The 22,767-nt window shown below is 37.3% G+C and overlaps 1 protein-coding gene across 1 annotated transcript in view; it reads left to right on the plus strand.

Annotated features, from left to right (window-relative positions):
• Positions 1-22,767, plus strand: part of B3glct (beta 3-glucosyltransferase) — a 114,671-nt gene that overhangs the window by 65,626 nt on the left and 26,278 nt on the right. The window contains exons 10-12 of the mRNA XM_010623884.2: positions 8,887-9,000; positions 12,121-12,220; positions 18,614-18,733. Of these exons, the coding sequence (XP_010622186.1) occupies positions 8,887-9,000; positions 12,121-12,220; positions 18,614-18,733 (334 nt within the window). The remainder of the gene's footprint in view (positions 1-8,886; positions 9,001-12,120; positions 12,221-18,613; positions 18,734-22,767) is intronic.

Genomic DNA, 22,767 nt, shown 5'->3' on the forward strand with positions numbered 1-22,767 from the left:
TTTTTTTTTTTTTTTGGTCTCCTTTTTTTTGTCTGTTGTTGTTGAGCTTCCTAGTAAGGCTGATTCTCCTCTCTTTTGTTTTAGGAATGGCTCAGGTTATGAGTATCTTATAACATGTCTTTAAGCAGGGCTGTAACCAGGCTAGTTGAAACTGGACTATATTTAACAAGGATTCAATCTAAGAAAATTGATGTGGATGCCCTATTCGTCCTCCTTCCCCAGTTACCACCCTATATACATGTCCAGTTATTATTCTGTCAGTGGTTCCTTTGGCTGGCCACCCTACATCGAGGGAGGGTCAATATATTTTACACATAGTTTTCAACCTCAGGGGTGGGGGGTGTCAGCTTTATTCTATAGTCCCTGTATAGCCTCTTATAAAGTTTCTTAACATACATCCTAATGGGGTAGGTTTTGACACTTCTCTTTCCAAATTTACTCTGCAAATCACTCTCAGGTTTATTTTGGTTTGGGCATAGTGTGAGCTCTATCAAATTAATAATCAGCCATATATATATTTGAGTCTTTTGAGCAACAAGGAGCTTTTAGAAAGAATAGCATGGGCTTTTATAAAACCAACAAGCACACATACACATTTCCTTAATAAATCACTTCTGCACACTTTCTTGACATACATAAGCTTTCCAGTCTTGCTATTATCTCTTTTTATCCTTTTAACAAGATAAAACCCTTTTATATCAAAAGTATATCTTTTGTACTTACAGCCTTCTTAATATTTTTTTTCTCTGTCTATAAACCTTCCATGACAAAATTGGCTAAAGCCCCTTGGATTTTAAAGTGGCCCTTTTTTCTTTTTTCTATTCTCAGATTGTTATATTTTAAATTTGACTGGCTACCAATGAACAGTAACATTGAATTAGTGTTCTTATCTTAAATCAACAGAGAGAAAAGCAAATTAACTCTATAATTGCAATTTAAGAATATGTAATGTACAAGAAATGTTTTAAGCACACCAATTAAAGATTAACTCAAATTGGAATCCCAAAGTACATTTGTCAATTAGCTAAAATTTGTAATTTGGTTTCTCTTATAAACCTTATGTCCAGTAGAGCTTGGTCACAGTATTTTAACTTTGACTGTGCAGACCCAGACTGGGGTTGTTTTGGCTTTCAGACATTTACAGGCAGTGTTAGGCTGGTGATGCTGAGCAAGCTCTAGCCTGGGAGCTCTTAAAGCCTGGAGTGATTTCCTCACTGTTGTGCTCCATGTTCTCTAGAGCTTTCCCAGCTGTTTTCATTCCATTTATTTGCATGTACTCATGTATTTTCTCATTTCAGTTTCTTCCAACCTGGGTGTGGGTTTTGTTTGACTCTCCTGGAATCTGACTTTCCTCTTTGTGAGTCACTGTCAATTGTGGGCCCATCCCACCAGTTGTTTGAGAGTTACCTACAAGCTTGGGGTTATAGATTTTCCCCGATTCCCCTTGAATTGAAGTACTAGGTTAGCTATACCCCAAGAAGTGATCAGGTCCCCATTAAGATGGGTTCTCCCTTGGGCTCCAAGACCTTACCACAATCTTTTAGTGTGCTGTTGTCCCAGAATCATCCCGAATCCCATTGGTTCCTTTTCCGCTGGAAGGGAGGGGGTGTTGTTTCTGGGTGCAGGAAGGCTGATTCACTCTCTGAGCTGAAGTCTCACTGAGTGATGCCAGAGGTCTTAGGATTTCCACACGTTGGGTCCCTCTCATGCCTATAGGTAAAGGAGACAGCAACTCTGTTGTCTCTGGTCCCTTTATGGTCACTAGAAATGTTGCAGAATTCTAAAAGGACAAGAGAGACCAGGTGGGAATCAGGAAGATTTATTAAGTGTACACCTGGCCCAAGCAAACTCATATCCAAAGTACTGGGCAACTGAACAAAGTAAAGTTTCAGTTTTTATACCTTTAGTTGGGGGGAGGGTGTTGTTTCTAGTGGTGCAGCAAGTCCGTTTATTGGAACAAGAGAAGGGCAGACAGTTTAATAATTTAGCCTTTAAAAAGACAGTGTCTTATGAATCACAGGGGAACAGAGCATCATAAACTTTGTTTACAGAATATAGTTGCTTACAGAGCATATAGTTCCTTGGGGGTTATAAAACTTAATATGACTGTCTAGCTAGAAGTTCATGGGGAGGTCAGTAGTTATGGGGAAGGTGGGGAGGGCCTGAGTGGGGAGCTGCTAAGACTGCTTTCAGCTAGGAGAACTCATTTTCTTTGAAGTACTTCTATAGTAGTAGTATTCTGGAGTCTTAGACCTGTGGCCTGACTTGGCTTGCCACTTGCCCCAGTTCACCAAAGAGGAGACACATGGTGGTGAAAACAGGAAAGGAATTTATTCAGTATGGCCATACTGGAGAAGCAGCAGGACCAGCATCCTCAGCCCTATCTTTGGGGTATTGGCAGTAGCTCTGGGTTTTTATATAAGGGAAGAACAAAGAGGCAAGAAGCGTGCATACTCAAGAAGTCTTGGTTACTATCTCAGGTCTGGTTGATCACTATCTCAGTGTTAGTCATACTGGGTAAGAAACTTGCTGCTGCTTGAACAGTACAGTAGTGTCAGTACTTGTCACAGGATATTTATGCGTCAGATCTTGTTCCTGGATTCTAGGCAGCTACAGGAGAGAGACTGACTTAGAGGTAGAACAAGTCAGAAAAACAAGATGAAATTAATTAGGACAATGACTTCTGGGTGTTACTTTGGTGGTTTGCAAGAAGATGCTGTAAAAGTTGGCAATTTATAATCTGTTGTGTATGATGTTCTTGCAAATATTGGAAATAATTACTCCTATCTTGCTGTCTTCAGCCTTGAAAGGGGAGGATTACTGCTTTTAGAGTAGCCCTTTTAAAATAATTAACATATCCACAAGCAGAGTTGATCAGGAATTTGACCTAAAGTTTAAAGTGGCAGAGGAGACTGATGTAAAATGAAGGCAGAGATGCCAAGCTTTTATTCTGCTTTTTCTTACCCATTGGACATCTGTAGGCCCAAGCGAAGAGTCAAGTATTTTTGGCAAAAGCAGCCTCTGAGGCCTTGTAGTGGTGAGGTAGGCTTGGTGGTGGTAAGCATTTTCTCCTCTGAAACACATTTTTCAGGTGACTGTGAAACAGTAAAATCAAGAACCCTCCCTGTTGTATTTTTTATAAGCTACAAAAATAAAAACGTTTGTTAATTTCAATTTAATAATTTTGAATAGCTTGTTTTTATAATTTTATATAAAAGTGAGATAATCATTTTAGCATCTATTCATAGGCTTTTGAATTTTGAATCAAAATTCTTTGAAAATTACAAAATCTTAAAAGCCTGTTAAGATCATTAAAAACAAATTTCCCAAGTTCAGAGGTATTGATTTGTTGATGTTAATTTGGATTTAAAATTTTTAACATGAGCCCTAAAAAGTATTGTTACTGTTTTTATAATCAGTTTTCTGAGGCAAGCTTTTTAAAAGCTAAAATATGTGAATTTGAGGAGATTGTCTAAGGTAGGAGCATTTTAGGGACCTTGTTCCCCATTTTGCTCGTGGAAGTGAAGCCTTCTAGCCTACTGAACTCTGCTCTTCCTTTTAGATGTCTAGTGTAACCAGTAGGTGGCTAAAGAATGATCTAGTAATCCTATCAATGACAATGTCAGTGCCATCATAACTGCTTCTCACTGCTGATTTTAAAAAATGTTCTGGTGTATTTTTCATATAGACAGTAAACCATCATTAAATTTCATGTTTACAGTTCCTGGTGATGTGACAGCTACTGTTATTCACTTGATATCATGGAGAAAGTTGAGTGTGGAATGATGCACGGTAGCCCTGCTCCTTGTGGTCTCCTTAGTAGGGAGGCAGGATGATTTGGGTTTCCATCTCCTGAATCCTCGTGTTCTGTCTGCCACAGCACAGATAATACTGTAATTTCCTTGGATGTATGATGAACCTAACACTGTATAAATGATCTTTGATATTTATCTTGCTGTACTGCTATGCTCAAGGTCAGCTTGTGTTTGGCCAGAAGCTGTGAAAGACTTTCATTTTCACTAGCAGTGAATGTTGCAAGGAATTGAAGCCCACATGTGATCTCCAAGGCACACTGGGCTAGGAATTTAGACTGCCACTCTGTCTTGTCCAAGCAGATTTCTGTTGTAATCAACCAGAATATCTGGACTGGGTCACCGTTTTCTTTTTCGTGTTCTCTGTGCACTCTGTGGTAGAAATACTTGAAGGAACATAAGTTAAATGGCGGTGAAAGGGGCCAGGGATTTAGTTCAGTGGTTATGGCTCCTGCCTTGCAAGCGCAAGGACCCAAGTTTGATCCCCAGTAACACACACACACACACACACACACACACACACACACCCACACTAATAAATGGCAGTGAAAGCAAAAACCATAGATTAAGAAATTACATTGAACAATTAAGAAGGGGCTATATTTGTGGGCACATACTGTTTTATTAAGGTTGATCACCTCCCCAATGAGGATGAGGGATGGACGTGGAAAGGGAAAATGTGTCTAATTCTTTCTTAAACTGGGCATGGTGGCGCATGCCTGTAATCCCAGCACTTGGGAGGCTGAGGCAGGAGGATCACTGTGAGTTCAAGACAGTCTTGGCTACATAGTGAGTTCCAGGTCAATCTCAACTACATAGTGAGACCCTGTCTCAAAAAAAATGAAAAAAAAAAGTCTTTTTTAATACTCTGTTGGACAAATTGATCATAAAACCAAGTTCCAAAATTTTAAAAAATATCTTAAATGTTGTACTTTTTTTTTTTTACCTGACTGTGAAACATCTTCATAAGTACATTTGCCTGGATTCTGCTATAAATGAGCTAGAGCAGTGGTGGGGAACTTATGCCATGCGTGTTATTATTTTTTTAAGACAAAAGATGTTAATGTATGAGTTGTTTTTTGTAAACTAAAACCTCAATATTCAGATTTAATTACGTTGTTGGCACTTTGAGATAAATAAGTAGGTTTTGGCTTGTAGGTTGGGCACTCATCTCTAAAAGGTTCGCCATTACTAAATTACAGTATTCTTAGAGCACAGCTAGCAAAAACAAGCAATGTTTTATTTTTTTGTAAAGCAATACATTTTGACACCATTGAGACAGCAGTGCTTTCTGAGGGGCAAGCATGCAGTAGGGTTTTGAAGAAACTTTAAAATTATTGTATATTTGGCCAGAGATTTAGCTCTGTGGTTCCAGTGCCTGCTTCACAAGCTCAAGAACCCAAGTTTGATCCCTGGTACCAAAAAAAACCAAAAACCAAACCAAAACAAAAATTATTATATATGATGATGAACTGAACAGAGCATGTAATATACATAAGCAAGGAAAAGATCTCTGAAGTTTTAATATGCAGTTTGATGACTTCCTCTTGAGTCAGCTGTCAGAAAACCTTAGGCATGTTCTTGCCATCATTCTGCCGTGGAGCTCTAATGCGTGCCTCGGGCACCTTGGGCTGCCACTGTGTGTGTTCATCAAATATTGCATTGTGAATTGCTCTGCTCCTTTATTTAGTCTCTCTCTAATTAAAGAGGTCAAATTGCTATCTGCTCAGCCTTTAGTTCCTTTTCACAGTTTCCCAAGCTTTTAAAAATAAATGCCTTATTCCTTTCAAGTTAAAAAGAGACAAAACCTATTTCCTGTCTTTACCACTGTGATCTTGTCTAGAAAGTCAAATTGGAACTAATTTATTAGGAGTGTTTGGTAGCTGGGGTACTGTTTGGTGAAAGAGGCCGCAGGTACCTGGGCACAATCTGCTTATTTAAAAGGTAAGGCTTGCATTAAAATGCAGACAGATGGAAGGCCACACTCTAATCAGATGAAGTAATTAGATTAATTATTGAAGGATAGATAGAGGGTAAAAATTTATGTTTCTTTACCTTGTAGTGAGATACATCTCCTACTTAAATCTTGAAAGCACTAATAAATATTTATGCCATTAATGCAGCTGAGCTTTTTTTCATAGTAAATTTTATACTTTACCCCAATTTTAAGTTATCCTATGGCAACCTTTCTTGAAAAGAGCACTCGGTATTATTATGTGGTAGAAAGTATGCTTCTCTTTATTGAAAATGAGATATCATATCACTCTCTAGAAGTAAGCAGTTTAATTTCTTGAGCAATGCAGTGCCTTAATGCAATGTGAAGTAGTTTGTAAGTAATAAAATGAACTCATTTTAGAATTGAGACTATGTTAATAACATAGGCCAATATTTTAAAAGTTTAATTTAGAATAAACTCTCATTGTGCATAAAATCTTAACTTGCTATTTTAAAAGTCTTTATCTTCAAATTTTTAACTACCATAATAGTATTGAAGCTACATCGATCGATAAGAGGAGAGACCCATACAAGCTATTGAATGTATTAGGTATTATAGAATTATAATATCTTACTATAAAATGTTTGGACTATTTTTTTTTTATTAATTTTAAATGATGGTTTTTTTGTTTTGTTTTATTTTTTGGTTTTTTTTTTGGTACTGGGATTGAACTTGGGTCCTTGAGCTTGCAAAGCAGGCCACCGAACTGCTGAGCCAAATCCCTGGCCCTAAGTAATTGTTAATAATAGTACCAGTTTGCTACCAAAGGATGAATTAATATTATGAACAAAATTTTTTAGTTTCTAAAAATAGTCCTGCAGCTTTTATTGTGATTCTTACAAAATTCATTCCTTATTCAAGTATTCACTGAGCATCTACTGTGTCCTCGGTACTCTGCCAGATGTTGGGGAATTAATCACACACACAGCAGTTTCTTTAATGAAATATCTATTTCAAACTAGAACTGAAGTCAACTAGTTAGGTATAGCAGAGAGCTGGCTCACATTTGACTTAGGTTCTAGTTTTATTTAAATTAGATAATCGAGGAGGAAACACCTGTGCTGTTTAATAAAGCTATTAGAATAAAAGGACAGAGCTACAGGTACAGGAAATTGAAAGTAGGACTTTGCACAGGCTGAAGGACCCATGCTGGGAACTGAGGAAAGTTCTTGACCTTTCCTCACAGCTTCTTCCAAAGTTGTGCAATGAAATTTTACCCAAGGCTGTGAACTTTTAAGACTGCAAGCTGCAAGAAGCCTTTCTGAGGCAAGTCCCTTTGCTTATTATATGTAAAACAAACTGCAACTGCACTGCCAGGGTGAAAAGATTTTTGTTGCGCTGAAATTTGAAAGTAGAACAAAGTCAGGTTTTTAAAAAAGTTTTTCTTTTTTCCTTGTCCTCTTGCACGTCCTCTTTTAGTGCTTCTTTTACTATTTTGACAGGAGGAACCCTTCATGATTGTCTGCTTTTCTATGTTAATAGAAACTTATATTTTAATGTATAAAAATATTTAATGGATAATTTGGTGATAACATTATAGGTATTCAGAATTCATAATTGTTTCTCTTTCTTAAAGGCTGGTAAATAGTGGATTATAAAATAATACACTTTTGTATATAAGAGTGAAGGGCTATTTGAGCTGGACTCCGGTTTGCTGATTTACATAGCTAAACATTTGGATTTCACATTTCAGGGACAGTTTTGGCATATAATTTATTTTAATTTGTGTTGGAATCAAGGAAACATTCCCAATGTAATAAAAATCTCAAAAAAAAAAATGAAGATTTCGTTCACCAGAGTTAAGATTCTTCAATTAATAGGGTCTAAAATCTGAATACAATCTCCCTTACTAAAACAACAGCAGAAACTCATTTTAAAGCATAGATATGCTTGGATAGTAATTTTAAAACATGTATAGAGGGAAGAAAACAATTATTTGGATATTTGATATATGAATTAATACTAAGCCAGGAGCTGTCTATATATCAGGTATGCATCTAAACTTAAAGTCTGTTCTGTTTTCAACAACTTATCTAGTGTTGATAGTTTTAAAGTCTATAGTGAATCTCAATTTTATTTCTCCCACATTTTTCAAATATATGTCTTTAATACCAGTCATCATATGCAGTGATTACCAGTGGCAAGGTTATGCTCACTATAGAATTGGGTAGTCTAGTGAAATCTCTGGGCAGCGAGCGGCATACAAATTTGAAGACGGGCTCTTTTTTTTTTTTTTCTTTTTCTGGTACTGGGAATCGAACTCAGGACCTTGCACTTGCCAGGAAGGCACAGCACTATTCACAGTTTGGAAAGGTCCTCCCACACTCCAGTCTAGGAGGGACATTTATGTCTCAGCTAGAATCTCACCAGATATTCCTTTCAGTAGAGATATTTCTATTTCCCATTGTATTAGGCAACTTTTCCTCACTGTGATCAAATTCTTGAGAAAAACAACTTGAAAGATTCATTTTGGAACATAGTCTGTGTGTGTTGTGCTGGGTCCAGCAGTATAGGCCTGTGGTGAGGCAGAATATTGTGACGGAGAATGGGGGCAAGGGAACGCTGCTAACCTCATGACAGCCACGGAGCAGAGAGGGTTAGAGAGTCCATCAGCTGGCCACCAAACCTTTAACAAAATAAGCCTTCTGGGGGACATTTGGGATCCCAACTGCCACCACCCACCTGCCAAAAAACACATTTTAAAAATCCATTTGTGGGTTGGTAAAATGGAATAACCTATAGGGAAAAGAGAAAAATGAGTTAAAATTAATTTAAATGCAACATTATAAACAGACTAGAAAATTTATTGTGTGGAATAGGTATATAGTTATCACCACAAATGAGAAACTCTTGACTCCAGGATATTTTAAAAATGCTTCAGGGAGAGGCTTTTAGCTATGTGCTGTCATCAGCAGACAATGCAGTTACTTCTCGGGGCGAAAAATTAAGCTCCAAGTCTTGGGACACCGGAAGAGTAAGTGACTCTTTCCTTCATTTACAGGTGACTGTGCTACCATTTCAGGTTTTTAAGCTTCCTGTATTACTGTCTCAGTGTTTGTCACCTCTGTGTTTTTTCAGTACCCATTGTAAAGCAGACTTGGGAGGGACAGGCAAGTCTAGTCGAGTACTACAGCGACTATGCAGACAGCGCCATCCCTACTGTGGATTTGGGGATTCCTAATACAGATAGAGGTAAGGCCTTAGTTCCTTTTATTAAAAATCCTCATCCTATAAATGCAACAAATTAGGATAAAATGAATTATTTAGAACTGTAGGTTTTGCCTGTCGGTTTTTTTTCTTCTTAGGGCCAATATCTTTACCTACAGATGTAGACAGATTCTTCAAATCAAAGGTTTTGTAGTAGAAAGTGTTGTACATTTTTAGTCAGTTTTATTGCTGTGATTGAGCACATGGAAGTTATAATGGAGTTGAAGAATAGAGTTTTCTTATCTCCATAGTGTATCATGGCCATTAGGGGACTTGCAAAGTTAACTTGTTATCTTCCCACACTGAGTTTCCATCCTCCTAAATATTATGGTCTGCTTCACATTTCACAGGTATTTCTGAGTAGCAATTGACCCCCTTGCTGTACTGATTATGTTCAGAGTAAGCTATATCACCTGTGTTAATCTTTTCATTAGTATATTGTTGGAAGTATACCTGCTTTTTTTCTTTGATGCCAAGTTTTCTAATTAAAATCATTTTTTCCCATTTTATGGTACTGGGAATTGAACCCAAGGCTGTTCAACTGCTGAGCTATATATGCAGCTCCTTTTTTTCATTTTATTTCTGAGACAGTCACTGAGTTCCCAAGCTAACCTCAAACTTGTAATCCTTCTGCCCCAGCTTGTCAACTAGCTAGAATTACATGCCCTGATCACCATGCGTGGCTACATTTTTTTTTTTAATTTAAAAAAATGAAAGTAGAAATTTGACCATTTTATTATTTGTCTTGATGCTTATCCAACATTACTGCCACTTTTTTTATTCCTCATACCCTTTTACAAAAAAAAAATACAAATAGTAAGCTATTTTGTCTGTAGAAGTTTATTTTGATTACTTGATTGCCACGATATTCACCCAGGAAGGAACACACTGTACACATTGGAAAGGGAACAGACCTTTACTAGTCTGGCCAGACAGCATTCCTGGAGCCAAGCAGCTCAGAGAGGTGCCAGTTTAGGGTCGGAGGTCCTTTTATAAGGCGATAGGCAGGGTGGGGGTCTACTCAAGATGCTTACAGAATGTCCCAAGGTTTTCAAAACATTCCTTCTGGGCAGACAAAGCGTGAAACAATCTTTATCTATTTACCCAGAACTGCTAAATGTTTACCTGTTAATTTACATTAATCACAGTTGAGACTAGGATTTAGATTACAAAGTTCTGCAGTCTTACATTCCTAAGCAAAGGTACGGGTGCAACTACAAAGGGGAGTGGTACACAACGGCCTCTGGGGCCATAACTCATCCAACATGGACTCACTTTAGTTCAGTTAGGTCTTACATTCTCCACTGATTTTAGGTAGAATCAAATCCTTGATTCATCATTTTACTTAAATTTTTAGCTAAGGGGTCACAGCAATTTGTAAAGGCATCTCTTAGACAAGTTGGGGATTAGGATCCCCAGAGCACATAAAAGTCACATATTTTTATCATCTGTAGGCTCATAAATTCTTAATTTACAAGCATAATAGCTCATAAGAGTCCATATCTAGATTGTAGTGCTCATTCTTCAGCCATGCGTAGACTCACCAGCTTCCGGGGTGGTGAGACAGGGCTTTGAGTGCGTTGTCTCCTCCGGAGGATTTCCAAGGTTTGTGCCTGAGAGTCTCCTGCTGGATCCCCCTACGGAGTTTTGGCTGGACTGGGGGTTCCCACCCAGGGATCTCGCTGGGGCCTCCAAAATGTAAGACCTAAGGCCTTATTACCACTCCAAGGAGCTCAACAGCCACCGAAGGCTTTCAAACAGTAAGACCAAGGGCCTTACTTACCACTCCGAAGAGCTTGATTGCCACGATATTCACCCAGGAAGGAACACACTGTACACATTGGAAAGGGAACAGACCTTTACTAGTCTGGCCAGACGACACTTCTGGAACCAAGCAGCTCAGAGAGGCCTGTTTTATATTATTGTCATTTATAATTATTTGGTAATAAAGTTCAAGGTACAATATTCCAATTCTATATTTACAGATTCTTCTGGCAAGTTTAAATGTGGAGACTGCTATTCTTTGTTTTGCAAAAAATATTTCACGTTGAATTTTTTCTTGTTAACCTTGCTTTGTAAAACTTTAGATTATTTTAATAATCATTTATTTATTCACTTATTCTTTATTTGATTTCTTCATTTATTTTTAGTCTGACTATATTGTTGCCTGTGTTTGTACTCTCTTTGATTCCCAAAGCAATTGAAATTATGAAATAAATGAATTCTTATGGAATAAATGAAGTTATTTATTCAGTAAGCTTCAAGAGTACATACTGTAGTGGTTAAAAATATGTAAGGAGAAAGCCAGGTATGATGGCTCATGTCTCTAATCCCAGTACTTAAGGCAGGAAGATCACAAACTTGAGTTCAGACTGGGCCGTACCACTGAGCTAAATCCCCAACCCTGGGTCTCTCTTATCTAGTACTGTATTGTTCTTTCTTTTTATTGAGTTTATTGGTACATTTTAGGTATAAAGTACATTTACATTCATTTTTGGGATCTTGTACCTTTACATGACAGGTCTTGGTTCTCATTTTTTCCCCTTGTCCCTGCCCTCCCTTCATCCCCTTCTAGTACTATATTTTTAATATGTATCTTCCTACCTGCCACTGTATCTGGCATGTTAATAACTTAGTTGCAAATATTTACCAAATAAATGAATCAAAGTAGAATCTTCACTTTTGCACCATCACTTCTCTGTAGTCAGAGTGCTCAGAGTTCTTACAGTTCCTTCAGCATAAGCGCATCTCCACAACATAAGTCTCCTGGAGATGCTGTGAGATTTGCGACCTTCTTATTTGTCTGGACTGAAGAGCTAATTCTATCTTTACCTGAGATTATTTGTGTGATCTTGTATAGTTCCTCTAATCTCTTCCAGTCTCCATTTCCCCATAGCTTAGACTTCAGAATCTTTAAAGTTCCTATTGATTCATTATATCTATGAAAATTAGAAATTAGAGACAACCAATTTCTAGGAAAATTACAGGTCATTAAAGTGGTCAAGATTCAACCTTTTACAACACTTTGAAAATTAAAAAAAAAACAATTCTATGTATTTTAGAGAAAATCAGATATGTCTTAAGTCTTCTTCTTAACTATCCTAGGTCATTGTGGAAAAACATTTGCCATTTTGGAAAGATTTTTGAATCATAGCCATGACAAAATAGCATGGCTAGTCATTGTGGATGATGATACACTAATAAGGTAAGGAGTCATTCTCATCCTAAGTAGCTTTAAATTTTAAAAATATTTATATTTGAAAACTGTGGTAGGTGCTCTGCTTCTGGCAAAGATGGACTCCAAGGCAGGAAGGGCATAGTGGAAATGTCTGGCAGAGGAAACAGGGAGAAGGAGGGAACCAGGAGGGAGATTTTCAACAGACTCCAGCAAGGAGATTGTGAATCGCAGATTTTGTATGTGGTTTGTGTCTCAATATTATGGCTATAGAAAAACTCTTCAGTGCCCATGAATTCCAGGAATAGTGTATATTCCTGGGGAATATATATTAGAGAAAGAATTTGACCCAATCAAGAGGGATGAAATTTGGGCAAAAATGTGTGTTTAAAAAGCAAAGAAATGTACTTAAATGGGCAGACACGGTAAATATAACATGATACATAAAATAATTGTATCCTAAAATAATTATATAGTGGTGAAACCAGTTATCAGTCATGTCAATAAGTATGAAGCATTTAATTCACCTAATGAAAGAACAAACTTTTCCAATGGACTCATAAAGCAAATCCCTTCTATATATGAGATGCACACAGGCATAGTCATTCAAATAGTCTAAAGATAAACAACAGATAAAGATTTATCTAGCCAGTGGAACAGTCACAATAAATTCAATACCCAACTCAAAAACTAGAAAAAAATACAACAAAGTGAATCCAAAGCAGCACAAAGAATAATACTAATAAAATAAATGTAAAAATAATGAAATAGAAAACAAGCAGAGGGCCAAATTAATGAATTAAAATTGTTTTCTTGAAAAATAAATTATATTGAATGATATCCAAGAGATATTGTATTTTATTCTGTATGTGGGAAAGAAATGGTAATAAAAACATACCTATATCTGCCTAACCTTACAAAAAAAGGGGGTAAAGGTATAAAAAAGGGAGAAATAAACCTGCAAGGTATGAAAGCAGCACTATTAATTGTAGAAAATAGTTTCTCAGTGCTATTTAAAAGGGGTAGGGTGGAGGAATAAGATGGATGAGGTAGGGGAATGTGCAATATTTCTTTTGAATTTATCTCAGGTTAGTGTGTTTGTGATAGGTTTGTTTTGTTTTTAAATAAACTTCAGAAGATTGCTGCTCAGTTGAGGATGCAATTTTGAGGTAAGGGCGTAAGAGTGGTCATGTTCTGGGGAAGGTCCTCTTCTGAGTTACACTTGCCAATTTCTCTGTGTCCTCAAATGTAGAAGAAGCAGCTAGTTCTCTAACCTAGTTAATTCCATTCATGAGGGCTTCATCCCTATAGCCTGATTACCCCTGAAAGACCCACCTCAAAATAGTAGTATGTCTGGGATTGGGTTACAACATATGTATTTTTGGAGGCTACAATCACTCACTTCATAACAGCTCCCAGTAGTTCTTTGTGTAGATTGCTGACTGCTTAAAAAAAGTCTTAATTTTAATTAGAATTGAGAGAAAGCACTCTAAAATTACTTATCTCACCTTCATCTGGTCTATTGATAGTGTTTTTAGGGTTTATTTCATTTTTTTATTGTAGTATACGTAACAAAATTACCATCATAACCATTTTAAAATGCACAGCTCAGTGGGAGGAAATGCATTCACAGTACTGTGCAACCATCTCCATAACTCTTTTCATCCTATAAAACTAAATTCTGTACCCATTAAAAAATAACTTCCTATTTCCGTCTGGCCCAGCTCCTGATAAGCACCGTACTGTTTTCTGTTTCTGTGAACTTGACAACTCTAAGTACTTCATCTAAGTAGACTCACGAAGTATTTGTCTCTTTGTGAGTTGCTTATTTCACTTAGCACAATGTCTTTGAAGTTTATGCATGTTATAGCATATTCCTTTCTTTTTAAGGTTGACTAATACTCTACTGACTGTATATATCATCTTTTGCTTATCCATTCATCTGTTGGTGGACACTCAGGTTGCTTTCATGTGGTAGCTTTTGTGAATATGCTGCTATGAACATGGCTGTACTAATATCTCTTCAAGGTCTTCTAGTCTTTTGGATATATTCCAAGAAGTAGAATTGCTGGGTCATATAGTAATTTTGTTTGACTTGGGGAAGCATGCTAATAATATTTTGCATATTTAGAAATAAGACAAATCAACAAGGGCAGGAAAAAATTCTACAAGGATGGGAAGAAAACAAACAAGTGAATTCACTGGTATTTTAAACTAAAATATAATCACACTGAAGGGAAAAATACAATTAATGCAAGTACAGTAACTATTAAAAGATGTACCTTTAGTCAGGAATGAGAAGGGAAGAATTTTAAACACACTCTGACTTTTAGTAGGTCTGAGTTTTTAAGTGGTGTGGGTGGAGCACTTCTGAGTTTATTTTAGGTTCATTGTAGGATGGAATAAATGTTAATATTTTGGAGAGTCAATCTCCACACTTTGGAATGAAAATGTGAATTAAAAATGGAGCAGGTCAAGGAAAAGTTCCATGGGAATAGATTGGAATTAGAGTAACCTGAAAGAATTTATGATTTTTGTAAGAACTTATGATTTCTAAGGTCAATTGTGTGTGTGTGTGTGTGTGTGTGTGTGTGTGTGTGTGTTCACATACACATGTCCTAGCTCTTTCTGCAGTAAGAGTTTGGAAGCAAAGATATTCAAATAGCGCTGAGAAACTATTTTCTACAATTAATAGTGCTGCTTTCATCATTAAAGAAAGCAGAGTTTCTTAGAGAAACAGCTGATTCTAGGGCTGAGGCAAGACAGGTACAAAACGTATGTAGAACATCTTTTTTTGTCAGAAAACAAGGAAGTGCTTTTTTAAAAAAGGAAATAAAGAGGGTCCAGATAATTAGCTCAGTGGCAATGGGACTGCCTTGCAAGCTCAAAAGTTTTGAATTTGATTCCCCATACCTGGAAAAAAAGAGAAATAAAAATAGAAAAGAACATGTCAAGAGAACACAGAAAACAACTTGGTCAAATCTGGGACAAATTAAATATCAGTTAATTAAAAACAATAATGAATTATTATTTAAATTAGGAGCTGATGAGCTGATTCAAGAAAGAAAGGAAGAAGGAAAAAGACGAAGGAAAAGAGAGAAGTGTAGATTTTTGCTTGCAGAATAATGAGTTCTAATTGATAAATGAGCAGGGAATGAGAGAGTTGGAAGTCATCACTTTGTAACCATCATAGTAAAGACTGATTGAAGGAAGAATCACTAATTTATGCTAAAGTAGGGATATATTTTGATGAGGACTGCGATATTTGCATATGTCAAAGCCTCTGCCTAGAGATTTTTAGAAATTGCAAGGGAACTACTGTTATTCTCCCAGGGGAGAATGAATGTTAGCAGTGATGGACAGAGGGACATTGTGTGTCACACCCTGCATTGCTTATGGCATACTGTGAATAGGCATGCATGGCTTGAGCTTTACTGTGGGGAAATATCAAGCAAACCAAGCACAAGGATCAGTCTGTTCTAAGAAGATGGGGATATCGATGTTGCCAGGCATGCTTGTAATCCCAGTTTTCAGGAAGCTGAGGCAGGAGGATCACCATGAGTTCAAGGCCAGCCTGGGCTACATAGTGAGTTCAAGACCAGCCTGTACTACTGACTACATACTGAGATCCTGTCTGGAAAACACAAAATTTTTTTTAAATTAAAAAAAAAAGGAAAAGATACCAATGTTTTGAAAAACAGTAGCAATAGAAGTGGTTCCAGAGTAAAGACAAGTGATATGGTAAATAAATTCAGTAAGAGATCCAGGGCTTCATCCTATACTGTTCAGGAAAGAATGCTATAAATGACATTATTGAGTCAATTGATAAAATTAAAATATAGTGGTTAACTTAAATAAAAGCACATGTCAGTATTTCAGTTTCAAGTTCTTATGAGACTACTGTATATTTTCATGTATAGGTCTCTAGATAGACATTTTTCATTTCTTTCAGCTAAATACCTAGGGAAAGGCTGGGGCAGCTAGCAGGTGTATGTTTAACTTTGTAAAAAACTCATTGTATCAATGTTAAAGTTTTTGAAATTGCTAATTTTTCCCATTCTTAGGAAATATACATTAATATTTGGGGGGCATGAGATATGCAGATTTCTTTAGTATTTTAGAAAAAGGAAGCATGCATGTACACATGCATTTCTATGGATGAATGTGTATGTACTTGTGGATGGTATACACATAAGCAGAAAAGAGAGTGAACGATAAGGGTGTGAATGTTAACAATTGGTAAATCTGGGTAAAGGGTATATGGGAGGTCTTTGTTTTATTCTTGCAACTTTCTATGATCTTGATATTATCCCTAAATAAAAAGTTAAAAAATAATTACTCTAGTAGTTCAGGGTAGAACATGTTCTGTATTTTAAAGATCAGTATTACAGTGTTAAAATTTGTCTGTACTACTAAGATACCATAGTTCTGGTAGCACGCACTGTAAAGCATTGCCATACTGTTCTTCATTTCTGTGCCTTAAAATTTCCAGAAATGGGAACAGATTGTTAAGTGAAGTTCTTTTCCTGGAACGGTAGCCAAACCCCCTAGACAGAATTGGAGATTAACTGCTTTATCCATATTTCCGCTGTTTAGTGAATATGAAATATGTGATAATTATCAGGTTCCATTTGTGATCCTTTAGTTTTAAAATAATACTGTCAGTATGGAAATGGTGTTAGAAGGAAAAGAAACCCACAGGAGACGTTAAATCCCAGTTATTTTAACCTTAGAAATCAGAGGTCATGTGTTGAATTGACAATTTCACATTAGGCAAGAGGAAGAGGAAGGGAGATACCATATAGTTCTCATTTTCTTTTCAGACCTAGAAGTAGATATAAATTTGCCCTACAAAGCTTCACATTTTTGTAAAGCCAAATAAAGATTGTAAAAAAAAAAAAAAACAAAGGCTGTTACTCTTAGAGTATATATTGTCTGTCACTGAATAGTATCATCACTCTTACTTGTCTTCCATTGCAATTAGTATTTCTCAGAAGACTTCTTGAAGAGTGGATCCAAATTAGGTGCTTAGAATATTTAATGTACATGCCCAAAACAGCCCTTTGTCCAGCGACAGTGTTTTCTGGATGCTCAGAAATTGGTGACATAGAGACCTGACCTTCACACAGATTATAAATTTGATGCCCGGACTTGTAGACCCATTGAGCATCAACCTTGCAGATTTTTTTCATGCATTAAATTTGTTTTCTTCCTTTAGGTTTCAGCTTTGTCGGTTGGGGTATTTCTGTAGATGGATAAGCATGGATGGAAACAATGATGTCCTCTTTTATGTCTCTACTTCATTTTCTCCTCACAAGTCCATTGCCAAACAAAAGAAAACTGAGTCTCTAGAACACTGGTGCACTACATATAAAATTACTCTGTGAGAAAAGCTTTCTTCTGTTAGTTAGACAGAGAAATTCCTGCTATCATGTTCATTTTTTAGAGACTCATGATGCTCATGAATCACAGACTGAGATACATCTCAAAGTTTAGTCCACTAAAAAAATTTAACTCAAAGTTATTGACTAGGGAAAAGCTTTTTCTTTTTTGATCACTGATTAATGTCATGAGGAAAAGTAAGATTTTAGTGATACATGAATTGGAAATTTCTAGATTAGAAGAAATAGAAGGAAACTATAAGATACTTTTGTGTGTTAAAAAAATGCCTTTTTAGCATTAACCTTTCTATTCTTTAAAAAGTTAGGTCTCTATTTTATTTTCCCATGAAATCTTTATTTCATCCTTGTAGTAGATAAAATTGCAGGCAGTATTCTAGCCAGTTTGTGGATATTCTTACCACCTTTTGTCAGCTGTCATTTTGACTCATGACAAAGACAAATTAGGAGCCAAAGGATATTCAAGGGATACAGAAATGGACAGAATTCATGCACCATGGTAGCCTTTTTGAGGCTTATCAGCAATGTTGTGCATTATAATCTTGATTTTCAGGAAAGCCTCCCTACCCACATTCTCTTTCCCCCCCTGCCAGCCTAATGCCTGATATGGACCCTCTCAACTCATTTGCACTTCAAAAATCTCCTCTCTTGGCCATGGAGAGCTAAACCATTAAGTCCTGAAAAGATGTGAGGGTTAATCCACACTCAGAAATAAATAGGGCTGGTAGAAGTGAGATAGATAGCCACTGGCTACCTTCCTTTCACCTGCCACCTGCTTGCCCAAGACAGGTAGCTATTTTCTGGCTGGGGCTGGTTCATACTGGGGGGTGCTGGTTTCTTAATTTCTCTTCTTTTTCCAATATTTATATTTTTTGGCCTTTTAAAATCTATTTTATTCTATAAATCACTTGAATTTCGGTATACTGTTATACAATATAAAACATAGAAAGTAAGCGAAAAGTACTTATTCTGAAATGGCATTTGACTTAAGTAATTGTTACTTATGTTCCTTTTGGCATCTCAGCATCTCCAGGCTGCAGCACTTGCTTAGCTGCTACAACTCCAGTGAACCAGTGTTTCTGGGAGAACGCTACGGCTATGGGCTGGGCACTGGTGGTTATAGCTATGTCACAGGAGGAGGAGGGTAAGTACGAGCTCAGCTATTTGCAAATACAGTCATCTTTCAGTACCCTTGTGGGGTTGAGACCAACACCTCCACATGGATGCTCAAGGTCCTTATATAAAATGCAGCATTTGTGTATAACCTCTGTAATCTCCTGTGGAAATCATTTCTAGATTACCTGTAATTCCCATTACAGTATAGTGGTTTTTGTATTGTATTGTTTTGGGAATAATAATAAGAAAAAAGTATCTGCACATTTTCAAAACAGATAGGTTTTTAAAAAACATTTTTGATCTGCGGTTGTTTGGATTCATGAATGTGGAATTTACATGCAGAGTTGCCTATAATTAGAACACTAAATGTCTCTTCCCTGAGGCAGAGGTGAGTTTGTGGTGCTGGGTCCCACACTGACACATGAGTGCTCCTTAAATGATACTGTTGCTATAGTGGAAAGTGAAAATTATAATTGTGAAATGCAAAAAGAGCCCACAGCAAATAACATTTTACCCTTTCAGGAAATAGCATAGAAATATATGCCAGAGTCCTTGGTGGAAAGAAATTTCTCTGTAATAGCAATTGTTCTAGGCAGCCAACTAGTTTTGATTGTCTGTTTAAATGAAAAAAATTACTCATTGATTTTAATTTCAGAAAATAAGCCATCAGACATTTAAATTACCTAATGCTTAATAAATCACTTTTGGGAAAATAGTAATATAGAAGCTTAGACTGGCAATTATATAATATTTGTGTAGGATTTATATGTTTTAAATAACAGCTAAGTCAGTCTTTTTAAATGAAGCATCTACCTGATCTCCTATGGGAAAAGATTTTAATTTGATTTATATAGGTAAATCAACTGAGCAGTTAGTGCTTTCTCTTATTGCTATAGTCTTTGCTGTTGGGATATTTAGGGAAAATGTTAACTTTTATCAACTGTAGTCATTTAAATTCTTTTAGCAGATGTTTATTGAATGTTTGCTATATAACAGGTAACTCTATGTATAGGGATTATAAAGTTTTGAGGGACTAGGATTTTATATTCCTATTTTACAATCCCCTAGATTAGAATGGTTCTGTAATAGTCCATTTTTTTTTTCAGTTACTGTAACAGAATACCTGAGGCTGGATAATATATAAAATAAAGTGCCGTATTTAGCTGACAGTCTTGGAAGTCCAAAAGTGTGGTACTGGCATGTGCTTAGCTCTGGTGAGACCTTCTGGTTATATCACGGGGTGGGTGGCATTGTGGCAGGAGTATGTACAAGAGGGAGAGATCACATGTTAAGTCAAGAACCAAGAGGTTCACTTATTTCATAATAACCCACTATTGTGGAACTAGCCAGGGTCCCTGGAAAACTACAGTAATTCCTTCTGAGGATGGTCCTCCCAGTGACCTAATCACTGTCCACCAAGTTTAAAAGTTTCATCACCTTTCAGCATCACCACACTGGAGACCAAGCTTCTAGCACATGAACCTTCAGAGGACACACTCAAACCATTTCCAATCCATAGTAGTTCTCTTCTGTAAGATCTTAAGCATCATCTCACTAGTGTTCTCTTTTGTTTTAGCCAGTTCAGTGGTGAATACCTGGTCAAAAAAGTGGCTTTTTTGCAGTGATAATCAAGCCTGAAGAGGAGTGTTTATTTTTTTTTAAGCAGGGTCATAAATCTATCTGTGATCATTCACAACAAGAAATGAGGGCATGGGAGGCCTTTCTGCTGGCCAAGGGGTGTTGATTTCTTCATTTTAAAAAAGGGTTCAAGGGCTGGGGATTTAGCTTAGTGGTGCTGTCACCTGCCTCGCAAGCACAAGGCCCTGAGTTCGATCCCTGGTATCCCCCGCAAAAAGGGTTCAAGCTATTTGTAGCTGCATAGTGATGGATTTAGATTCTTGAGTGAAGCCTTGGGGGTGATAAATGATCAGGGGGTATGGCATGCATTGAGTCAAGACTTTCCACAAGAAGTATGTTCTTGTGTAATTTCTGCATGATAACTTTTTTGTTGTCCTTCTTGCATATTGGATTTAACTCTTAACTTTTGGCACTTGAGGCCTTCTGAAACCTCAATTTATGTTTCCTAACCAGAAATACCTTTCATGACTCCAGACGATTGTTCATTCGTGCATCTAGTCTTGTGTGTGTCAAGCACTGGCAATGCATAAGTGAAAAAAACCCTATAGCTTTTCCCTACAGGATCTCACAGGCAAAAGCATTGCACAGTTGCTTCTGCTACTCCTTATCCCTGGAGAAGTCCCGTGAGACAGGAAAGCATCTTTAACTTCCCCTGGGTTCAGCCTCTACCTAGTTGCTGATATTTCCCAGCAGCTCTAGTTCCCAGTCTCACAACTTTTGCCCACCACCACCCATCTCATTTGTCCCTTTCAGAACATCTTACTATCTCCATTTTCTCATCTCCACAGTCAGCCTTCTACCTAATCCACCTTACTCCTGTCTCTAGGGACCATGTCATTATTAGTTGAAGCCAGTGGATCTTTCCAGGCTTTATCTTATTTCACCTCTTAGGAGCTGTTGACAAACACTGTGTACTTCAGGCCCTCCTTTCTCTCACCTGCCAGAGCTCTGGCCTATCCTTGCTTATTCCTGCCTTCTTGGTCATACTGTTTTTAACTTATCTTTATAAGTCTGTGTTTCTTAGACATCTTTCTTTTCTAGTCTCCTTTCTCTCCTCACTCTATATCGACCCTGGGTTATTTTACCCACAGGGTTGAATGCATCCATATCATCCATTCCCCTCACTCCAGCCTAGAACTCTCTCCTGACCTCCTGACAGACCCACTTACCAAAGGATATGTTCAGTTTAGATGACTTGCAGGCACATCAGCTCCTGTAGTGAACTCATCATTTCTCATGTTAGTCCCTCATTTGGTTTTTTTCCAGTATCCCTCCCTCAGGACAGGTTTCACCATGTGCAATTTCCTACCAAAGGAGTCTGAGTCACCTCTCTCTTTTTCTTAGCATTTCTTTTTATCTTTTTGAACTTCTTTAAACAATTCAACAGAATTGTTAAGCCATGTTAGTTTTTTCTTCTGTCACTACTTTTTTTGCATCTTTAATAATCACATATAGGGAGCCATCATCTGTTATGTAGCCTGCCCCAGCCTCCTGCAGTCTCTGCTTTTTGCCTTCTGTACTCTATGCTGATATCCCCACCTTTCAAGGAGCCCTTTCTCGTCATCCCCATCATTTTCAATTTTTAGTGCTGGGGTTCCAGTCCAGGGCCTTCCACATGCTAGATACTCTACTATTGAGCTGCATCCCAGCCTTTCTGAGAACCTTTTCTAAAAGCAGATCTTATCCTCTCTTCTCCCTGCTCAGAGACCTTTAGTGACTTTCCATTGCCCTTTTCCCTAAAGATGAAACCCCTCCTTATTTTGGCATCTGAGATGAAGATCTTTCAGATTTCTCAAAGACTTAACTGGATCTGTGATTAGGACTTAATTTTGATTGCCCAAGCAGTACCCTTTTGAGGGGCAATGGTGATTCACTCTAAGCCTTTTCATCCTCATTTGCCCTAATGTTTGCCATTGGTGAACTGGAAGTCTGTCCTTGTGTCTTGCTTAAGTGTTTTCTCATTTTAATTTTTGTTGTCCGACTGTCCTTGGTTTAATCTCTGGATTATCACCCAAATCTTCCTGATATAGTTACGCCCTAGCTTCTGTGTCTCTAGCGACCCACAGACATTCTCATCTTCATAACATCAGAGAAAACAGCTCATCAAATCAACAGCAATGCTTTACCCCAACTGATACAATCAGCAACACATTAAGATCAAGCACAACTTGGACACTGACCACCTGTGGTAGTCACTAGTCTATCACCCTTAAACCATTTGAATTAAATTGAAATCAAGAAGCAGTCCAGAACATGTCTGCAGTGAACAAAATTTCAATATAGTGTATTTACCATTTAATGGCTCAGAAAGAGCAAGGACGCAAGACCTCTGATCTCAGTTAGCTAATGGCTGAACCCCATGACGCTGACTGACCTCGGGCTGCAAGGCCCAGATTGAGTTCCCCATCCTACCAAATGGTTGAA

The sequence above is a fragment of the Fukomys damarensis genome, unplaced genomic scaffold (assembly GCF_012274545.1).
Source record: "Fukomys damarensis isolate Sample0158 unplaced genomic scaffold, DMR_v1.0_HiC HiC_scaffold_38, whole genome shotgun sequence".
Lineage (NCBI taxonomy): Eukaryota > Metazoa > Chordata > Mammalia > Rodentia > Bathyergidae > Fukomys > Fukomys damarensis.